A 21846-nucleotide genomic window follows, 5' to 3' on the forward strand; every position below is an offset into this window, starting at 1 on the left:
TGTATTAGTATCAGCAGCATATCTTTGAACTGTGGGAGGAAACCCGCACAGGGAGAGCAAGCAAACTCCAGGCAGGTGGTGCTGTGGTTGGGATCTGAACCAACAACCTTAGTCAAATCAAACCACAGCACCACCTGCCTGGAGTTTGCTTGCTCTCCCTGTGTGGGTTTCCTCCAGTTTCCTGAAATATTATGGGCAGCACAGTGACTTAGCGGTTAGCACGTCTGCCTTGCAGTAAATGGGTCATGGGTTCGATTCCCGACCATGGCGCCTCCTGCATGGAGTTTGCATGTTCTCCCTGTGCTTGCGTGGGTTTCCTCTGGGTGCTCCGGTTTCCTCCCACACTCCAAAGACATGCTGGTACATTAATTGGATCCTGTCTAAATTGGCCCTAATATGTAAATGTATGAATGTAAGTTAGGGACCTAAGATTGTACACCCCTTGAGGGTTAGGGGCTGATGTGAATGTTCAATATATATGTGTAAAGCGCTGCGTAAATTGACAGTGCTATATAAGTGCCTGAAATAAATAATGTTCTGTTCATGTATCTGCCCTTCTGAGACACCTATAATTAATTAAAAAACAAACAGATGGTCTCAAACGGACATTTGTTGTAACTTTCTGTAAATATGGATATATTATAGCGGATTCCCACCTTTTGATATACTTTTTCTCCCTCAAGAACATGTGAGGCCGCTGGATCTGCAGTATAAAGTGTATGTAGCAGCGGCGTCACATACTGTATTTTCACATGGCTGTGTGCATGTACCCTTAGACTGCCATGGCTCACCATAAAAGTATAAATTTCTCTCATGCAGCTTGCAAGATGAATGAGAGAAATGTAACAGATTCTGCCACCCATGCTATTGCATTCTAACAGCCAGCACCCATGGCTGTCAGAATGCCCGAACAATGACTGCATCTGACTGGATGTAGTCACTGTTTAGTTGACGATTTTCAACTAGAATTCTTGAAGGAAAGTGGAAGAAACAACTGACTTTTGTCAAGTCAGTTGGTGCCGACTGGGCCATTCAGCTGGGAATAGGACTTAATTTGACTCAGGCATGGCAGGCTTATGTTTATTGTTAACAATTACATTGTAGACGTTAATGTGAAAAACGCAGGATAATTTACCACTTCAGTTCCTTCCATGTTAGTCACAGTTTCTGGTACTGACAGCACAATGTAATCCACGATAAGGTCACATGACACCAGGTCCTGAAGACCAAGTTCTGTGAAAAGAAAGTCACATTAGGAATTTAAAAGTAATATTGTTACGAACATACCAAAGAAAAAAAAAAAAAAAAAACTGACCTTCCTCTACATTTTCCTTTGGAGAAGATTCTGGTACTAGCACAGCAAGGCTTGGTGCTGGCTTAAAGGGCTTACAGTTCAGTAACTGTTTTAGCTGCAAGATTGCTGAAATCCAGTACTCTTCAGTTTTTTCAGATGTAAATGGTAAGAGAAACACAAGGCTGTTGGTTCCCCATAACTCATTCTGACATTCAGCTTTGTCTAGCTCAGAATCTGTAAGAGGTCCATGTACTGCCTGCCAAAAAAAAATATGTAAACAAAAAATAATTCACAGGATCTTGCAATGATAGTTAAGGATCTAGTACAGGGGTGCTCAACCTATCACCCGCGGAGCTCTCTGATGTGGCCCTTGACCCTAAACCAGGGAAGTGCATGCCCAGGGTTAGCAACCCCTTGATCACGATCTGGGCTTGATGACCTGCCACTCCAGAGCATCATGCCAAGTGCGCTTCACCTGGGACCTTTCTAGCAGCCCGGAGACAGATAGCGATGCCAGCAGAAGCTGGAACAGGAAAGGAAGGTCAGTGTATTAAACACATACACTGCGCTTTAGCAATGGACATATTAGCACCTATAAAAGGGTTAACAGCTATTAGCCTCTTCCATACAGGGCACTTTTACCCTCTTCCTGCCCAGGCCATTTTTCAGGTTTCAGCGCTCTCACACTTTGAATGACAATTGCACAGTCATACAACATTGTACCCAAACTTAAATATTATTTTCTTCACACAACTAGAGTTTTCTTTTGGTGGTATTTAATCACAACTGGAGTTTTTATTTTTTGCTAAATTAACAAAAAAAGACCGAAAATTTGGAAAAAAACAAAAAAAAACAAAACACGTTTTTGTTTGTTATAAAAGTTTGCAAATAAATAATTGTTCTTCATAAATTTAGGCCAAGATGTATTCTGCTACATGTCTTTGGTGAAAACCCCAATTAGGATGTATTTTTTAGTTTGTAGGAAAGTTATAGCGTTCACAAACTATGGTATATATCTGAAAATTGATCAGTCCTGAAGTACTGACAGCCAATCTAATTTCTTGAGGTCTAAGAATGTCACAACAGTACAGATATCCTCCAAATGACCCTTTTTGCAAAGTAGACAGTCCGACGTACTTCATAAGAGGCATGGCGAGTTTTTTGAAGTTGTATTTTTTTTGGTCATAATGTTTCGAAAAATGAAAACATTTTAAAAATTATTTTCACATACTGTCACCAGTGCAGTACAGCATCATAATATAACTGGCATGGCGGTGATCAGGGACACTGACTGGTGACAGTATGAAAAAAAAATTATTTTTTTACATTTTTTTATTATTTTTAATTTTTCATTACTTTTTTTCTTTTTAACATTTTCATATTTCACTATGACTAAAGTAGTACAATGTTACCATAGTAACATTGTACTACTTTGGGGAAGTGATCAGTATTTTTTTTTTTTCACACAATATGCTTATAGCAAAGAATTACTTTGCAATAAGCAAGCATTTACCTGAATGACATCGATTCATTCAGGGTTTTTTTTTTTTTTTTTTGCTTAGCTGTGATTTGGCCACGGCTAATCACATGACACAGCTCGTGCATGTGATTGCTGTGACCATTCACAGCTAGACACACTAGTATACAATGGATGGCATGAATGAAGCCATTCACTGTATACAACTGTCATGTGACCTGCTGTGATTGGTCACAACAGGTCACAAGGTACCAGCAACGGGGCCGGTACTCAGATCTGTCATCGGCCGTGTCCGAGGTACACGGCCAGTGACAGATCGCGCCGCTGCGCGGCTCTGCAAGCGCGCAAACTGCACACGCCCGGGAGGACGCCATATGGCGTCCACCCGGAAAGATGAGGGTTTTTGCCGGCCGCCATTCGGCCATTGGCCGGGCGGCAAGAGGTTAAGTTGCTTTCATACTGATCCATGGATGCAGCACATTGCACCTGTGGATTTCCTGTGGGTTAGCTGACCTGAGCCATAGACTTCTATTATATGCTGCGAGTTTGGTGCGCTAGTGCAACCTCCTTGTCACATTCTGTTTTACAGTTGGACAGAGGGGATGGCATATACAATAACAGATCCTCTTCACTTTCCTCCTGCAACCAATGAAAGCTGGCTTCTCCTCCTCTCCCACCCACTGGCATTCAGCAGCTGCAGCAGGAAAATGTTCATTATGCTACTCGAAATAAAATAGTTTTTTTCAAAATAAAATCTAAATTCTGAACCATTTCATTGTGCCCCACGAATGTTTACCAACTCACTTAAGTGGCCCTCGCTCTTCAAAAGGCTGAGCACCCCTGATCGAGTAACAGCTTACTATAGAGTTTACTATATATCTAGATTGTAAGCTCGAAAGAGCAGGGCCCTTGACCCCCTCGTGTTTTGTTACTGTATTGTCTCATGTACTGTCCCCCACTATAATGTACAGCGCTGAGCAAACCTTTCTGGCGCTATATAAATACTGTATAATAATTATATATATATATATATATATATATATATATATATATATATATATATATATATATATATATATATATATATATATATATATATATATACATACATATATACACACACACACATATACACACACATATACATACACACACACACACAAAAAACATAAAAAAGCTGTTTATTTCAAGGACAAAGAAAAAAAAAAACAAAAACACACCTTTACACAAACGTTTAAAGACACAGGCCATTCTTCCTGTGACACTAATGTGTTGTAGAGAGCCAGCGTTTGAATTTGCTGCTTCTGGGCATCTAGTGGCTGAAGTCCTGCCCAGCAGAACTTTGCCTTCAACCACTTAGACAGAACACTGGAATACAAAAGTTATTAGTATATTAAACAGGGCTCAAAAAATTTCAAGTTGAGGGAGGGGTGGAAGGGGGGGGGAGGGAGGAAGAGGAAAGGAAGGGGAGGGAGGAAGAGGAAGGAAGGAAGGAAGGAAGGGGAGGGAGGAAGAGGAAGGAAGGAAGGAAGGGGAGGGAGGAAGAGGAAGGAAGGGGAGGGAGGAAGAGGAAGGAAGGAAGGAAGGAAGGGGAGGGAGGAAGAGGAAGGAAGGAAGGAAGGGGAGGGAGGAAGAGGAAGGAAGGGGTGGGAGGAAGAGGGAGGAAGGAAGGAAGGAAGGGGAGGGAGGGAGAAAGAGGAAGGAAGGAAGGGGAGGGAGGAAGAGGAAGGAAGGAAGGAAGGGGAGGGAGGAAGAGGAAGGAAGGAAGGAAGGGGAGGGAGGAAGAGGAAGGAAGGAAGGAAGGGGAGGGAGGAAGGGGAAGGAAGGAAGGAAGGGGAAGGAAGGAAGGAAGGGGAGGAAGAGGAAGGAAGGAAGGGGAGGAAGAGGAAGGAAGGAAGGGGAGGGAGGAAGAGGAAGGAAGGAAGGGGAGGGAGGAAGAGGAAGGAAGGAAGGGGAGGGAGGAAGAGGAAGGAAGGAAGGGGAGGGAGGAAGAGGAAGGAAGGGAGGGGAGGGAGGAAGAGGAAGGGGAGGGAGGAAGGAAGGGGAGGGAGGAAGAGGAAGAAAGGGAGGGAGGAAGAGGAAGGAAGGAAGAAAGGAAGAAAGAAAGGGAGGAAGAAAGGGAGGGAGGGAGGGAGAGAGGAAGGAAGGGAGGAAGGAAGGGAGGGAGGAAGGGAGGGAGGGAGGGAGGAAGGAAGGGAGGGAGGGAGGAAGGAAGGGAGGGAGGGAGGAAGGGAGGGAGGAAGGGAGGAAGGGAGGGAGGAAGGAAGGAAGGGAGGGAGGAAGGAAGGAAGGGAGGGAGGAAGGGAGGGAGGGAGGAAGGGAGGAAGGGAGGGAGGGAGGGAGGAAGAGAGGGAGGGAGGGAGGAAGAGAGGGAGGGAGGAAGGAAGAGAGGGAGGGAGGGAGGGAGGGAGGGAGGTCACTTCTCCTCTCCCTCCTGTGGCTTTCAGCTGCTTCATTGAAAGCCATACAGGAGATCGTTCCCTGTAACTGCCTCCCACCGCCGCCCCTCCCATACACCCCTAGTCCCGGTGCTGCTTGCCCCCACCCTATTTGCACTCGCCCAATGTGAGTGGGAGAGTGTAAATTTTGAGGGCTGTAATAAATATACTCTGCAATGCCAACATTGGGCACATAAAACAATCCTCTTACCTGTTAGGATCATCAGGCTGACTTCTTTCAGGCAGAGCCAGAACTATTTTCCAGAATATGCAGTTCTTCCATGAGGGCAGGTTGTTTGCAATCAAAGATGGCAGCTCCAGCGGCATCCATGCAGCATCACTGTGATTATGAACATACAGATTTGTAGAAAAACTGTACAGCGAATACAAAGAATTCATACAGAATTAAATCTATGTAATACAAACCAAAGCAGCTCTTGAAAGAAATGCTGAACTTTCATTTTGTGTAGAATTTGTTCCGTGCGCTGCTGTGGGCTATAAAGTGAGAAAAAAATCATGACAGACTATAGAGCAATAAGATGCAAACATGGCCTCTGCTTTTTGTATTAAAAAGAAAAAGTCCTTCAGTGGTAAACATGCAGCAATCAGCCATAGCATTATGACCACTGAAGGTAAAGTGAATAACATTGATTATCTTGTTACAATGGCACCTGAAAGCAGGAGGGATAAATCAGGCAGAAAGTAAACCTGTTGTCCCTGAAGTTGATGTGTTGAAAGCAGAAAAAAATGGACAAGCATAAGGATATGAATAACTTTGATAAGGGCCAAATTGTAATGGCTAGACGACTGGGTTAGAGCAACTGCCAAACAGCAGCTCTTGGCAAATGTTCCCAGTCTGCAGTAGTCTAGTCTGGATCTACAAAATATGATCCAAGGAAAGAAAACCAGTGCCAGGGTCATGTGCGGTTTAAGGCTCACTGATGCATGTGGGGTACAAAGGCTGGCCTGTGTACTCCGACCCAAAAGAAGAGCTATCGTAGCTCAAACTGCTGGAAAAGTTTATGCTGGTTTCAACAGAAAGGGGTCAGAACACACAGTGCATCACAGTTTATTTTGTATGAGACTGCGTAGCTGCAGACCAGTCAGAGGACATCATGCTGACCCTTGACCACAGTCAAAAGCAGCTATAATGGGCACATGAGCATCAGAATTGGACCACAGAGTAATGAATCACGTTTTATTTACTTCACGTGGATGACTGGGTGCGTGTATGTCACTTACCTGGGGAAGACAGTGCACCAGGATGCACTATGGAAAGAAGGCAAGCGAGCAGAGGAAATGTGATGCTTTATCTAGTGCAGTCCATGCCTCAACAGGTCAGAGCTGTTTTGGCAGCAAAAGGGGGTCCTATGCAATATTATATGGGTGGTCATTATGTTATGGCTGATCAGTGTATGACAATGCATAAAAAGTGCCCAAAGTGCAAGTGTGAAGAAGAAACATCACCCCAACCTTCAGTAACCACCCCAACTGCCCTGAATACAGTCCACCTTTTTCTATGATCTTCATTGAACAAGCACATCATGTTACCATTCACCAATAAATAACATACTCTGATGGGAGGATTGAGGCTGTCACGCATAGTAATAGATGGCATGAACGTGCAAAGTAGAGAGAGGAACTGTCCGGAACATTTTCTTTGCAAAGGCTATAGAGGGCAGATTAAGGCTGAACAGTAAGGGCTGTGGCTGCGAGAACAGGGGAAGGATTTACCAAGTGGACTGCACACAGGTAGTGAAGGAAGATTACTAAAAGGACAATTCCACTAAAAAATTTACTTATCCATGAAAGTATAACTGAAGGCAAAAACTTTTGTTTTACACAGAGTGGACATGGATTAGATTAACTGTCAGTTTTTTTTGTCTTTTTTTTTTTTTGCTGTGTGTCCCCATTAGGGAGACTCAACCTATTTGTCCTGGTCACCAATATCACTAAACATGAATGAAAATCACAAACTGCAATAGAGGGAAAATCTTCCAATTGGGACAGTAGTTCTGTTAACCCAGTTGACTGCCAGGGATTTCTCTCATTTTTGAGGGATTTCCTCTCACTTCCTGTTGTGACTATGAGACAGAAGTAAAAGGAGAATGTCCCCAATAGCTCAGATGGCAAAAAAAATCTGATGGGTTATAACCCTTGCAAAATGTAAAAAAAACATTTTGCCTTCAGTTCTGCTTTAAAGTTACCATGGTAACATGTAAACAATAAGGGCTCAGGTTTAACAGAGCATTAACTGGGGGTGAAGCGCCAACATTTCAAAGCACTCAAATGAAAAAGAAGTAAAAGTATTTTCCCTAGCCTCATCTTTTGCAGCATGCCATTTAACTGTAAATCTCAAAAGCAGTTTGAAAAATAATATAAAGCTCACCTAATAAAAGAAACAAACAGTTTCCCTGCATTCCCCAAATCCACAATCCCCTTGGGCTGAGTTTGCAAATTGTGCACAGCACTGGGAATCAATGCCTTCAGTGTACCATTATGGCCCATTAAACCAGGAGCAGCTGGAAATCCTCGCATTTGGCGCCTTAGCTTCTTCCGAGCAGCCAAAACTTCCCGCCACCTGAGAACAAAACAGTTAATCAATTCCAAGCAAATAACAGTCATAAGTTATATTATAGATTTAGAGAAGCTTGCATGTGAGACCTCTGAAAGTATTTCCTGCAGAGCTGCATCTCATGGAGCGTTTCCTTGGCTATTTGGTCAAGTTCTCCTTCCACAAACTGATCCACAAACTGCTGACTGACATGCTGAGAGCATCGGCTAATACGCTCATTTTGATCTTTCTGCATGGCTTTCCTGCAACAAAAAAAAAACCAAAAAAAAACCAAAAAAAAAAAACACTTGATTTCACAATCAGATGATAATTTTTTTTAATAAAAGGAAGCAAAAACAAAATGAGAGCTGAAGCATTAGGCCTGGGTTCACACTGATGCAGTGCGGAAATCACAGTGGTTTCTGTGCAAATTCTGCACCACATCACAAATCACACCCGTTCGTGCGAACCGCTGTGGGTCTGCATATTAATTCCCCGAAATTAGTCCGCAAAACACGGTGTGATGTGCAGAATCAGATTGCATGGGTGTGAATACCCATGTGATCCGATTCTAGTGCGGACAAAAAAAGGGCATCTTTTTGGTGTGGATGCGGTGCGATTTGAGCCATACAAAACGTATGGCTCAAATCGCACCGCACAGAATTAATGTGCGAATCACATTCAATATGCCACACCGCTCAAGTGTGAACCCAGACTAACACTGTTTTAGGCCAAGAAATTAATATTTATATTTGTTGTGCTTTGACTTTTTCCTCATATGTAAAAAGTGGATGAGAGTTTACAGATACCAGTAAACAGCCCAGAGCTCTAACCAATTGGGAATTGTCAACACCTTAAAGAAGCAACATTTAAAATATTTAGTCATTAACTAATGCAATTTAGGAAAGACTACAACTGTACAAAAGGTCACAGAATCCCCTATGTATATCATAAATAATCAAATTATTAAAGCCCCACTCTGCACAAAAACTAGATATAATCACGTTTCCCCAGTCCAGGTCCATTACTGCCACTGGACTGGTACCAGTGCAGGGGACTGCTGATCCAGCGCTGCAATGGCACTTCAAGATCACCTGTCGCCAGCCATCCCCCTGTAATTATTTTTTTCTCTTCTCTCTCCTGAGAAGACCCTACCGACAGACATCAGATAGAAGTGTCCATGTCTGAGAGGTAGTGATGAGGACACTCAAAGAAAAACCCTTCTAGGCAGTAAACAGAAGAGTAGACTCAGGTTAGTGGTGTCATGTGATCCAAGTTTCAGGCAAGTTAAGATTTTTTTTTTTTTATTTTGTTCTTCTACTTCAGCAACCAGTTATAGGGGGTTTTGACGGGGAATATTTTACGAAGGGGCTTTAACCTCCCTAGCAGTCTGATTATGTCCATATTTCTGTGCTCAAAGCGGTACATTTTTTTTTGCATGGAAATATGTATTTTTTTATTGTAGGCCAGTAATTTTTAGGAATAACTCACTGAAATCTGTCCGAACAAGAGTCTAGTAAACATCCCAGGTATGTTACAATTTGAAACACGAAATCAGAAATTATAATTTAATAATCATAAAAAATAATAATGTAATAATAATAAATTTAATTCAATATAATCAAACCAAAAACACTGAAATTTGGGATATAGCGCCAAGTTCGCACATCACTGAGCAAAGTCGCAGAATCGTTTTCAGTGTCTGACGATGAATTTGCTCCACGAATCATCACTCAATTCTGCAAGTGGTTCTAATTTACTATCGCTGTTCTCTAGCCGGTGTAAAACTGCTTTTGACCTAAAGGGACACTTTTTGGACGCCATGGACGTTTCTCAGTTTCCAGGCAGAAAGAACAGTAAAAATGCAGGCAGGGCACAGGACAAAGCACTCGGGACAAAATGTATGTGAAATGGTTTGGTACAGTAATGTTATACTATGTGATTTTAGTGAATGTCACTTTTTGTCATTTTCAAATTTCCCGCTGTTCCGTCCCCCGTACGTCCCAACGCTCACAGGGGACGGAACCCAGAAGACAGATGCCGGCATCCGCCGGATTACATTGCCGGGGACACTGCAGGAGGGACATCGCGGGAGTGTAGAACAAGGTAAGTGATCGAGAGATCCCGGAGCAGCGCCGCATGGTAAGCCCGAGTGTAGCTCGGGGTTACCGCTTGTGGTACTGAAACTTTACCCCGAGCTATACTCGGGAATACCTCCAGGGAGGTTAAACAAAGTAATACTGCCCAAAACCAAAGAGCAGCCAGACTGGATGTTGGTTAGGAAAAAAAAAACCTTCATGAAACACAGACTGTAAAAGTATAATAAATAAATCACAGAAAATACTCACTGAAGCTCTTCACGTGATATTTTTTGGACGTTTTCCTGAAGCACTATTTTTAACAGACTTTCACACTCACACTGACTGATCTCAGAAAGCAGCTGCTCCCATTCCTGAATCCGCCTGTTAAAAAAATAATAAGATTGAAAACAAGCATTATTTTATAAGACAGAATGAAGAGAAATTAGGATGCGCAACTGCAGTAGCTAAATTAATCTTCTACAAGCTTAGTACATTTGATAAACCCAACTACTTTTATCACCAATTTGCTTTTCATTAAACTGCCATGAAAGCACACTCAGATAAAGATCTAACCATCAAAAAGGAACAGAGAGTATGGAATGTACATTTAATCTCACTTTCCCAAGTACATGAACACCAGGATGGTAGTAAAATTACCATAGAGAGAAAACATTTTGTGCTATCACGTTACTTTATCAAAATTAACCTCCAGACAACAGTATCTTACAAAAGAAAAAAGATGAGCATGCTCGGATTATTTGTTTTAAGAAAATGCTAATTTTATGCAGAAAAGCAAAGCCAGCATGTGAGCATAATACCCCAGAGTAGAAGGCATGTCAACAGACAAGTAGCTTCCTTATTGTACTGGGATCTGCCAATGGCCAAACTATAAAAAACTGGTCAAAAAATTGACAAAGGATGGTGAGGAGCAAGAAATGAAAGTCACAACACACAAATGTCACTATATTTGATGCTTTTTTAATTTTTTTTTTTTTTTTTAACAATTATGGAGAAAAATGTCTACTATATGCTTGACACAATAAGGTTGCAAGGGCAGCCATCAACTGCTAGTGACCAGATGCAGTGTGACCCTATCCCATTTCCTGGATTCCCCGCCTACAGTGAGAATGGAAGAATAGAGCCTCCAAAAGAGAATCAAAAAGTCTCCTCCATAAACTATCCTTCAAAACTTAAGGATGAAATGGAAAGCAATAAACAAAGTAAAGTTTAACTAAAATTGTATACTCTGTCTGAAGAGCCTTTTTTTCCTTTAGTATTTTTAAAGCTTAAGGGGCCAGTTTACACCGTATGTGCATAAATGTTTACGCGTTCCTGCGTGGCACATTTTTGACAGCTCACTAATTTCAATGGGATACCAAACACACAGGAATGTGCAAAAATATGGCAATCACAACTTTTAAAATTGTGCCACAGCAGATGGTATGGTGCTGTGGTACCATGTGGTTTAGTTCCCACAATGCATGAACGTTTGGTGATCCATTAAAAATTAATGCAAATGCATGTTTACCGCACGCAATTGTGAACGGGCCCCTAAGAGTGATACAGCCATTGCTTAATATCAGATACAACACGCAAGCAAAGCAAGCTCTCATCACTGTACTATAAATAAATGATCATTTACAGCTTAAGGATTTCAAGGATCATCTACTGAACAAATTCAAGAGCCTTTTTATTTAATGTGCTGTCACAGAAGTGAGGAGATTTCTGAGTATTAGGTTACTGCATTCTGTATTTGTGATCATGCTGCAAGGTGTTACAATTACTAGAGCTTACCAAGTTTATATTATTAAAATAAAGCCATAAGAGGATTAGAGATCAGTTCAAGGTATCCATTTGTTACTGCTATGTACAGCCTTTAAACCAACACTAGTAACTGCCACAGAGAAGAATCAATGGTGTAAAACATGCTGCATTTAACCTCCTTGGCGGTATGATTCTTTCCGATTTTTTGTGCTGAAAGCGGTACCATTTTTTTGCATGGAAATATGTAGTTTTTTATTGTAGGCTGTAATTTTTAAGAATAACTACAACAATCACATTTGGATGCACCCATACCCCCTCCATAGTTCTGTGCACCCAGAAGCCTCTGATTCAGCAAACCTTTACCTATCTAATATCAGGAATGTTAGGAGTGCCTGTGCTACTATCAGTATGGCTTGCAAAGACGTGCACCAAGAGGGTTCCAGGAGTTGCTGCAAACCACTAAACCACACTTGGAGCAGCACAAGGCACAGTAGCCACATTTTCTGAATAAAGTCTGTTGGAAATAGATAAAGCACTTCTGAAGAGAGAAAGGCTGCTGGTGGCTATAATATTGCTTATGGGTATATACACTATTTTTTGCTCCACAAGACGCAATTTATTCCCCCAATAAAAGGGGGGAAAATGTCAGTGCATCTTATGGAGCGAATATGGAGTGGCCAGTCCGGAATTCCCGCCGCTGCCGTGTCAGAATACCGGGTCGGCCGTTCAGGTCTTCTCTGCAGCAGAACCTTACCTGTTCCTCGGTCCAGCGCTGTACAGTCTTCCGGCGCCGGCATCTTTAGTGCGGGCACCTGGCTGTCCACTGCGCATGTGCGGGAAGCGCTGCGCTTTGTGAATGGTCCCGCGTCTTCTGGGACACGACAGGTCCCAGAAGACGGACTATTCACAAAGCGCAGCGCTTCCCGCACATGCGCAGTGGGCACTTGGCTGTCACAGCCGAGTGCCCACACTAAAGGGAGGACACCTCCGTGGAAGTGGTAGCGGGTACTTGTCCAATTCAGGTACCCGCTCCCCCTCCCTCCCCAATGGTCCGCAGTCTCTTGGTCATCCCCTGTACTGTGTCCGCAGTCTCTTGGTCATCCCCTGTACTGTGTCCACAGTCTCTGGGTCATCCCCTGTACTGTGTCCGCAGTCTCTGGGTCATTCCCTGTACTGTGTCCGCAGTCTCTGGGTCATCCCCTGTACTGTGTCCGCAGTCTCTGGGTCATCCCCTGTACTATGTCTGCAGTCCACTGGTTCAGAATATTTTTTTTCTTGTTTTCCTCCTCTAATACCTAGGTGCGTCTTATGGTCAGGTGAGTCTTATGGAGCGAAAAATATGGTATACACCGAGATCTTGCCCTGTAAAGTGCTCATTAATAAAGATGATCAATTGGAAGATATTTAAAGTTTGGTGATCCATAATGGCTATAAAACATGCCTGGCTTCCTCTGCCTTTCTTCGTTTTTCCTCCAGCACCCTCTCAGTTTCTGCTTTCACCTCTTCTTTTGTAATAGTGCTTGACATATCCAAGATTACATCTGCAAGAAGCTGGTCAGCAACCACCGATGACTCTCTGTAATAGTAGAAACATGGACAAGAAATTCTTCAGCAAGGCAACCGGATACTGGCATAAGAGAAATAACACAATTTACAGATGTCAGCTTTTGACTTTAACAAGAAAATAGGACATTGGTTGATAGATGAAAGTATGGTTTTAGTAGGAATTTCCTCTAAAATGTGCTGTTTGAGTATTTCCGCTATGGGTCAAAATGATCATCCTTAAACAATTTTTATATCCAAAATAGTTTTCATTTGATGTACAACATCTAGTATAGCTACACAAATTTTGCTAAAGGCCCCTTTCACATGGGGCAGATTGGAGCAGAGAGAGCGATCGACACATTGAAACATCTATGTTTGCTCAGTTTCTGCAGAGTGCACACAGATCCTGCTCTGCTCTATGAGCAGCTGAGAGTTTATGGACTTCACTGCCAGTTAACTCCCAACTACCCTCTGATTTGATTCGCCTAATCGGAATAGGACGGAACCCCTTCTGTTTTTTTTGTTTGTTTGGCAGACTCATCTGTTTATAAGGATGAATGAACCTTCCAATCAGGTCTGGCAGACAGACCTGTTTGGAATAGCCATGTAAAAGGGGCCAAACTGGCACAGAAATAAAAAATAACCAATATTTGTATAACTTGGCTGCCCAGTCCCTTACATTTGCTGCCATTTTGGGAAAGGGACATTAAAATTTGTAAGTTTTCCTCTATCTTTAAATGCAGTAGTCAGCAAATGTTGTCAAAATGCTTTGTAAAAAACTACCTAGTTATTTATGTTTAGTGCCTTTTTAATGGGGACACTCTAGCCTTACATTCTTTTTTCTTAGCCAATAAAAAGAGCTATTAAAAGTAGAACTAAAGGCAAAACTATTTTTTCATTCTGGAGAGAGTAAGGGAGGGTTATAACCCGTCTATTTATTTTGTCATCTGTGTCCCATTGGGGAGATTTACTTTCACTTCCTGTCCCATTAGCCAAAACAGGAAGGGACAGAAATTCCCTGTAAATTACAGGAAATCCATTGGGACCCCCAGGTCTCCAGAACTGGCGTCTCCATTGGAAGATTTCCCCTCTATTACTTTTCAGGTGACAATCTTAAAATTAGCAGGTTTTTTTTTACTTTAACTTTTGATAACAGTGAACAGGACAAAGAGGGTGAATGTCTCTGACAAGGGCACAGACAGCAATAATAACTGACAGGTGTTCTAATCAATCTCCAATCCAACAAAAACTGAAAAAAAAAAAAAATTTAAAAAGTTTTGCCTTTAGTTATACTTTAATGTTTACAGATGCGTGCTAGCTTTAAAACCTGAAGGAAACAAGGTAACTTTGTGCTCAGCCATTTTGTCTTGTGCTGGTTTGTGGGTTTGATGGTCACAAAAAACCCTAGCTGCATTTAAAGCGGAGTTCAAGCTGTTTTTGTGTTTATTAAAAGTCAGCAGCTGCAAAAACTGTAGCTGCTGACTTTTAATAAACTACCTGTGCCGTCCATTCTCTCCCCAGTACCGGCATCTCAACTGTTGATACCAGGCTGTGACAGCTTGCAGCCCTGTAAAGAACTGCAAAAGTGTCAGTAAATGATGCACAAACAGCAATCAAATATCATAGGTTCTCCACTCCACCAAAAGTTTCCAAGTTTTAATGTAAGCATGAACCATTTAATGTTCACCAGCGTTTGTTACGAATACCAACATTCAAACAATATTTTTTATTACCCAAGTGCAGCAGAAATGTATGCAGCTCCTGTCTGGCTGATATTGACACTAAATTCTTTCACGGTATCTTCCACAATATCATGAAGCACAGCGGCAACATCCTATATTAGCAAATAAATTGTAAATTTGTTATGCAAGAAAGGTGAATGAGAGCATGCTATTACACAAAGTTGCATCTTACAAGTACCTCATCAGTAAAAGCTGGCTTGGGTGGAGATGGAGGGACCTCAGGCGGTACTATGGGCTGGAAGACTGACTGACTAGGAATAGACGGAGATTCCTGGTTGTCTTTCAGAAGCACAATCGTAGGTTTGATAGACCTCTCTTCAGTGACTGAGTCTCTGACCTCTGGTTTATCGGTAACAACTGAAATAACATACATAGGGTTATTGTTTTCTATTTAAGCACAAGTATAAAGCAATAAGGACTCCACATTATTAAGAGCCTGTGTGTCAAAGGGCTTGTGTCAGACAGGGTTTCTATTGTTATACAAATCAACTGCAATGCAAAACCCACTTGAAGCAGGTCAAGTGTCTTAAATGGATGTTAAACTGGTGACATTGACACAAGTCCAAAGCCTGTTGACACAGAACAGTATGTAAACCTCAACAATGAGCTTTTAATCTGCTCCCTTCACTAAAATATCATGAAAATTATTTTGATAGATTTCGTCAAATGCAAAAATGGTTGATGCTGACAAATTCAAAGCAATCCTGCACTCGGTTTTTTCAGAGACTAATCAGCTCCTGGACTTTATAATTCCTTCTATGATATGGAGCTGGGGAAGGATGGGGAATACTGAAGTTTAGCAAAAAACACCAAGCAGTACCGACATTTTTTGTGAGTTCAGAACCAAAAGCAAAGCAACAGGTATTTTCCTATACACAGGGTCTTTAAAGGGAAAAAACACATGGTATAGCATATACATATATAGAAGATGCTCTATATTACAAACACATACAAAATACATTTTTTACAAATAAATATCTGAAAAGTGTGGTGTGCATTTGTATTCAGCCCCCTTTACTCTTGATAACCCTAACTAAAATCAAGTGGAACCAATTGCCTTCAGAAGGCATCTAATTAGTAAATGAGAGTCCACCTGTATGTAGTTTAATCTGAGTATAAATACAGCTGTTCTGTGAAGCCCTCAGTGGTTTGTTGGAGAACATTAGGGAACAAACAGCATCATGAAGGTCAAGGAACACACCAGACAGATCAGGGATAAAGTTGTGGAGAAGTTTAAAGCAGGGTTAGGTTATAAAAAAAAAAAAAATGCCCAAGCTTTCAACATCTCATGGAGCACTGTTCAATCCATCATCTGAAAATGGAAAGAGTATGGCATAACTGCAAACCGAAGAAGACATGGCCATCCACCTAAACTGACAGCCGGGCAAGGTGAGCATTATTCAAAGAAGCAACCAAGAGGCCCATGGTAACTCTGGAGGGGCTGTAGAGATCCACAGCTCAGGTGGGAGTATCTGCTCACAGGACAACTATTAGTTGTGAACTCCACAAATCTGGCCTTTAAAGAAAGAGTGGCAAGAAGAAAGCCATTGTTGAAAGAAAACCATAAGAAGTCCCGTTTTCAGCTTGCAAAAAGCCATGTGGGGGACACAGCAAACATGTGGAAGAGGGTGCTCTGGTTGGATGAGACCAAAATTGAATTTTTTGGCCTAAAAGCAAAATGCTATGTGTGGCAGAAAACTAATACTGCGCATCACCCTGAATGCTCATTCCCCACCGTGAAACATGGTGGTGGCAGCATCATGTTGTGGGGATCCTTTTCTTCAGCAGGGACAGGGAAGCTGGTCAGAGTTTATGGGAAGATGGATGTAGCCAAATACAGGGCAATCTTAGAAGAAAACCTGTTAGTCTGCAAAAGACTTGAGACTGGGGTGGAGGTTCACCTTCCAGCAGCACAACGACACTAAACATACAGCAAGAGCTACAATGGAATGGTTTAGATCAAAAAATATTAATGTGTTAGAAGGGCCCAGTCAAAGTCCAGATCTAAATCCAATTGAGAATCTGTGGTAAGACTTGAAAATTGCTGTTCAGACGCTCTCCATCCAATCTGACAGAGCTTGAGCTATTCTGAAAAGAAGAATGGGCAAAAATGTCACTCTAGATGTGCAAAGCTGGCAGAGACATCCCCAAAAAGACTTGCAGATGTAATTGCAGCCAAAAGGTGGGGGGGCTGAATACAAATGCACGCCACACTTTTCAGATATTAGTAAAAAAAAATTGAAAACCATTTACCATTTTCCTCCCACTTCACAGTTAAGGGCCACTTTGTGTTGGTCTGTCACATAAAAATTCCAATAAAGTACATGTATGTTTTTGGTTGTAATAACAAAATATGGAAAATTTCTCAAGGCAGTGTAAATTGTTTATCTTAACCTCCTAACTGCTACATCCACAGGATAGCATGTTCTGTTGAAAAACTTACTGGCCAGAATAAAAGGTGAAATATATAAAAAGGAAAGCAAAAAAAATGCAGTCATCGCATCTAAGAATTGGTAAGCTGCAATATAATAAACATTTACTTTTTGGTTTACTATGGCTTTTAAAAGCTGGAAAGCAAATGCAGCACACACCCAGCGCCACCAGTGATCGCTGTGTCATACGGACACAGCTGATCATGTAATACGGTAAAATGGTCAATCACAGCAGCCTTTTACCATGTGATCAGCTGTGTCCAATGACACAGCAGATCACTGGGTAAATACAGTTGCCAGTTATTGGCTGCACTTTCCTCACGCTGTCACAGCGTGAGGAAAGTACTGCCGATAACCAGCAAATGTCAGAGAAGTGATCGGCACTGATGATCAGTGCCCATCAGTGCCGCCCACCAGTGCCCCGCAGTGCCACCCACCAGTGCCCCGCAGTGCCACCCACCAGTGCTGCCCAGCAGTGCCACCCACCAGTGCTGCCCAGCAGTGCCACCCACCAGTGCTGCCCAGCAGTGCCTCCTATCCGTACCCATCAGTGCTGCTTAGCAGTGCCCATCAGTGCTGCCTATCAGTGCAGCCTCAACGCACATCAGTGAAGAAGAAAAATTACCCGTTTGCAAAATTTTATAATCGAAACAAAGAAAAACTTTTTTTCGTTCAAATTTTTTGCTTTTTGTTTATAGCGCGAAAAATAAAAAAACACCCTGCGGCAATAAAATACCATCAAAAGAAAGCTGAAAATTGGCCTTGGCAGGAAGGGGGTATAAGTGCCCAGTAGACAAGTGGTTAAACTCGTGTGTACCAAACTTTACTAGTTACAGTATTTCTAGGAATCTCCCAGGAACGAGTCCAGAGACTGGTAACAAAAATGGTTTAAGGTCTGCGGAATAAAACATATCAAGAGCAACTTCAGGAACTTAACATGTACAGTCTTGGAGGAAAGAAGGGAACAGGGAAGACATGATAGAAACCTTTAAATACATCAAGGGGGTGAATAAGGTTCAGGAGGGCAGTATTTTCAACACAAAATCAAAATCAAGAACACAGGGACAGGACCTTAAACCAGCGTTTTTCAACCACTGTGCCGCGGCACACTAGTGTGCCGTGAGATATTGTCTGGTGTGCCGTGGGAAAAATTGCAATTTCATCCGTAACATGTGGCCTCGGCTCACAAATAGACCAATCATTAGCAATGACAGCAATGGGCAAACTACGGCCCGGCGGACCTTTTAATATGGCCCGCGGAGCGTGATACTGTCAGGATGATCTGTCCCCCTCAACGTATCTGCGCATGTGCCGGAGATCGCCGATCGGCTGCTAATGCCTGAAACTGGCACATGCGCAGATACGTCGAGGGGGACAGATCCTCATAGGAGACAGATTTTCATGCTACATCGGAACGGCGAGAGGAACGCGCGGAGCAAAGGTAAGTGAATTGACACAGGGGGGGCTTGGGGACTTAATATGGGGGATGAATTACTATATGGGGGATGAATTACTATATGGGGGGTGAATTACTATATGGGGGATGAATTACTATATGGGGGATGAATTACTATATGGGGGATGAATTACTATATGGGGGATGAATTACTATATGGGGGATGAATTACTATGGGGGATGAATTACTATATGGGGGATTAATTACTATGGGGGATGAATTACTATGGGGGATGAATTACTATAGTGGAGATGAATTACTATGGGGGATGAATTACTATAGTGGGGATGAATTACTATGGGGGATGAATTACTATGGGGGATGAATTACTATGGGGGATGAATTACTATGGGGGATGAATTACTATATGGGGGATTAATTACTATGGGGGATGAATTACTATATGGGGGATTAATTACTATGCTTACTATGGGGGAATATTACTATACTTACTATGGATGACACATACACATCATTCATCTACTCTTGGTCCGGCCCCCAGGTCCAATATATGAACCCATTGCGGCCCTCAAGTCAAAAAGTTTTTCAATACATTTTTTTAACATTTTCTAATGGTGGTGTGCCTCGTCATTTTTTTCATGAAAAAAGTGTGCCTTTGCACAAAAAAGGTTGAAAAACACTGCCTTAAACTAACTTGAGGAAAGTTCAAAACTAATCTCAGAAACTACTATTTTACTGAAAGAGTAGTTTATGCTTGGAATAAACTTCCAGCAGAGGTAGTGAGCCAACCAACAGTAAATAGCTTCAAACATGCTTGGGACAAGCACAGATCTATACTCGGACAAAGAGGTAAAAAACAAAAAATGAGCAGACTCAATGGACCACTCAGTCTTTTTCTGCCATCACTTTTCAGTGTTTCTACGTTTCATTTTCTTCCTCCTAAGCAACCATGAAAGGAGGTTCCTATGGGAGGCAGCAAGGACCAGGAAGGTTCCTGCTTTAGGAGAAGAGGGCAAGTAAACCACAAGTCTGCCTTGGGTGGATCAGCAGCCAGTGCTACTCCCCAGGCTGCCAGCAGCCAAAAGTGCACATACACGACCAGCATGAAGTGAGCAGGGCACACCCAAATCAAGGCATGGGCCACACGTCACTTCTGGAAGGTGGTCTGGGCTGCAATCCACAATTGCTACCATCAACCACTAGGGACCAAGCGTAGACTAGAACTGGAGACTTCAAGGTGAGGAGTAAGATGACTGGGCACACAGGTCAAAGAGCATCAGGAGACAGGTCCTGAGAGAAGTATGGCAACCCCTCTGATTACACAGATGAAAAAGGTTAACCAGCCCATCCAAACTGCATGAGGAAAGGGTACCATTGACCAAATGGCTATCCGAGCAAGCAAGAAAAAAAAAAACAAAAAAAAACAAAAAAAAAAAACAAACAATGCACTGCCTTCTGGATGTTAGCAAACCCTATCTAAACTGAAGGATGGATGAGGAACTGGGAGTGGTTTTTAACTGTTCTGTATGTAATTTCTGTAGAGGGAGGAACCAATCTCAGGTTGCTGTTCTGGAAGTTGACCTGGGAAAGCAAATCTAGTGATTACCTGTAGATTTTGCCAGAAAAGGTGCACTTGTAACTTAAAGTGAGCTGAACTGAAAGCACAAACCATGTACTTTTCACTTTGTAAACTACTAATTCCCCCACCCCCATATATTGGAAATGAACAGAGAGACAAGTAGCCCAAATCAGAAGAACAGCCTAGTGACAATCATGACTGCCTGCATAGGTACAGTGAATTAAGCATATCAGACAGAAGTGTACTATTTGCACAATATGTTAACCAGAAGCCTTGTTTCAGTGGTTTGCTCTGCTTCTAGATGGCTAACAATTTATGGCAAATTGTACAGAAATCTTCACTTTGTGACCAACCTGTGGGTTCTTGTCCTGAGTTTACGGTTATTTCGGCTGAGTTGCTAAATCCAGTATATCTGTTCTGTGCATCAAAGCTACACACTGGTGCATGCACAGAGAATGTTGTTAGTGGGGCTCCATTTACCACCTGTCCCACAGATACACTACATTTGTGGCTGATGAATGGACTCTTCTTTGGCTGCAAGGGAGCCTCAAGTTCAGCAAAAGCAGAACGGTTTAGCTCTACAAACCTTAAACAAGAAGAAAAGTTATGTCAAAACTATATTGGTTATTTGCTTTGTTCAAACAAAATTTTTAGTCTTAAATTTTTATAGGCTTTCAATAACAACCAAGTGTTCACTGATGAAAAATATACAGATGAACATATAAAGATATTACCACTTGGACTGATGCAGTAGTACCTTATTTTAGAACACACTGTACACAGTAGTAGTTACTTGGTACTATGCCAGTCATTAAAGAGTCCCTAAAAATTAGAAACAATGGCTTTGAAATGACAAAGCTCAATTCTTTTAGGATACTTGAGTATATGCCATCTAGTTCAAGTGCTTTATTCACCTTTATTCTGTCGTAATATTTCAGAACCATAGCAATTTTAAGCCATAGTGGTTCATTTGGGGCTATGTCAATATCATCCCCATTATGGACATGAGCCCCCCCATGCTCCTTTGTGTACACAGAGCTGAAGGTATTTAATACATTTGCCTTCTCTTTATCCCCAGTCACCCATTTTTACTAATATTATTGAAGAATTTTTGGGGGTTTGTCCTAATCTTTTTTGCAATCTGTTCATTTTGAATTTTTGCAGCCTTGATTTCAGTTTTAACGTATTCTGTTATATTCTTAGAAACTTTTATATGATGACAATGTTCCTTCATTTTTATATCTTTTTAAAGCTCTTATTTATAGCTTTTTTAAACTTTGGCTGTGAGCCCCATAGGTTTTATTTTTAGCCCTTTTAAACTTATTGCCCATGAGAATATATTTTGCAGTGTGTTTGCATACAATCATTTTGAAGAATCCCCATTCCTGTTCTATATTCTTTGATGCTAATATTTGGCGCCTTGGAGAGCAAGAAAATTTGCTCTCTTAAAGTTAAGTGCTCTTATCCAGCATGTGTTTGTTGTTTACAGCCAACGTTAAATGAAACAATGTTATGGTCACTG

The 21846-nt window shown here is 41.9% G+C and overlaps 1 protein-coding gene across 2 annotated transcripts in view; it reads right to left on the reverse strand.

The window, feature by feature from the left end:
• Positions 1 to 21846, reverse strand: part of MCM3AP (minichromosome maintenance complex component 3 associated protein) — a 105887-nt gene that overhangs the window by 31324 nt on the left and 52717 nt on the right. For both annotated transcript variants that reach the window (XM_089680871.1, XM_089680872.1), the window contains exons 12-23: positions 20678 to 20910; positions 15074 to 15252; positions 14887 to 14987; positions 13050 to 13184; positions 10112 to 10225; positions 7874 to 8026; positions 7599 to 7790; positions 5636 to 5704; positions 5421 to 5549; positions 3992 to 4139; positions 1316 to 1550; positions 1136 to 1233 (exon numbers count right to left, since the gene is read on the reverse strand). In XM_089680871.1, the coding sequence (XP_089536997.1) occupies positions 1136 to 1233; positions 1316 to 1550; positions 3992 to 4139; positions 5421 to 5549; positions 5636 to 5704; positions 7599 to 7790; positions 7874 to 8026; positions 10112 to 10225; positions 13050 to 13184; positions 14887 to 14987; positions 15074 to 15252; positions 20678 to 20910 (1786 nt within the window). The remainder of the gene's footprint in view (positions 1 to 1135; positions 1234 to 1315; positions 1551 to 3991; positions 4140 to 5420; positions 5550 to 5635; positions 5705 to 7598; positions 7791 to 7873; positions 8027 to 10111; positions 10226 to 13049; positions 13185 to 14886; positions 14988 to 15073; positions 15253 to 20677; positions 20911 to 21846) is intronic.

Source organism: Staurois parvus, unplaced genomic scaffold (genome assembly GCF_062004578.1).
Source record: "Staurois parvus isolate SC_StPar_1 unplaced genomic scaffold, SC_StPar_1.0 ptg000251l, whole genome shotgun sequence".
Lineage (NCBI taxonomy): Eukaryota > Metazoa > Chordata > Amphibia > Anura > Ranidae > Staurois > Staurois parvus.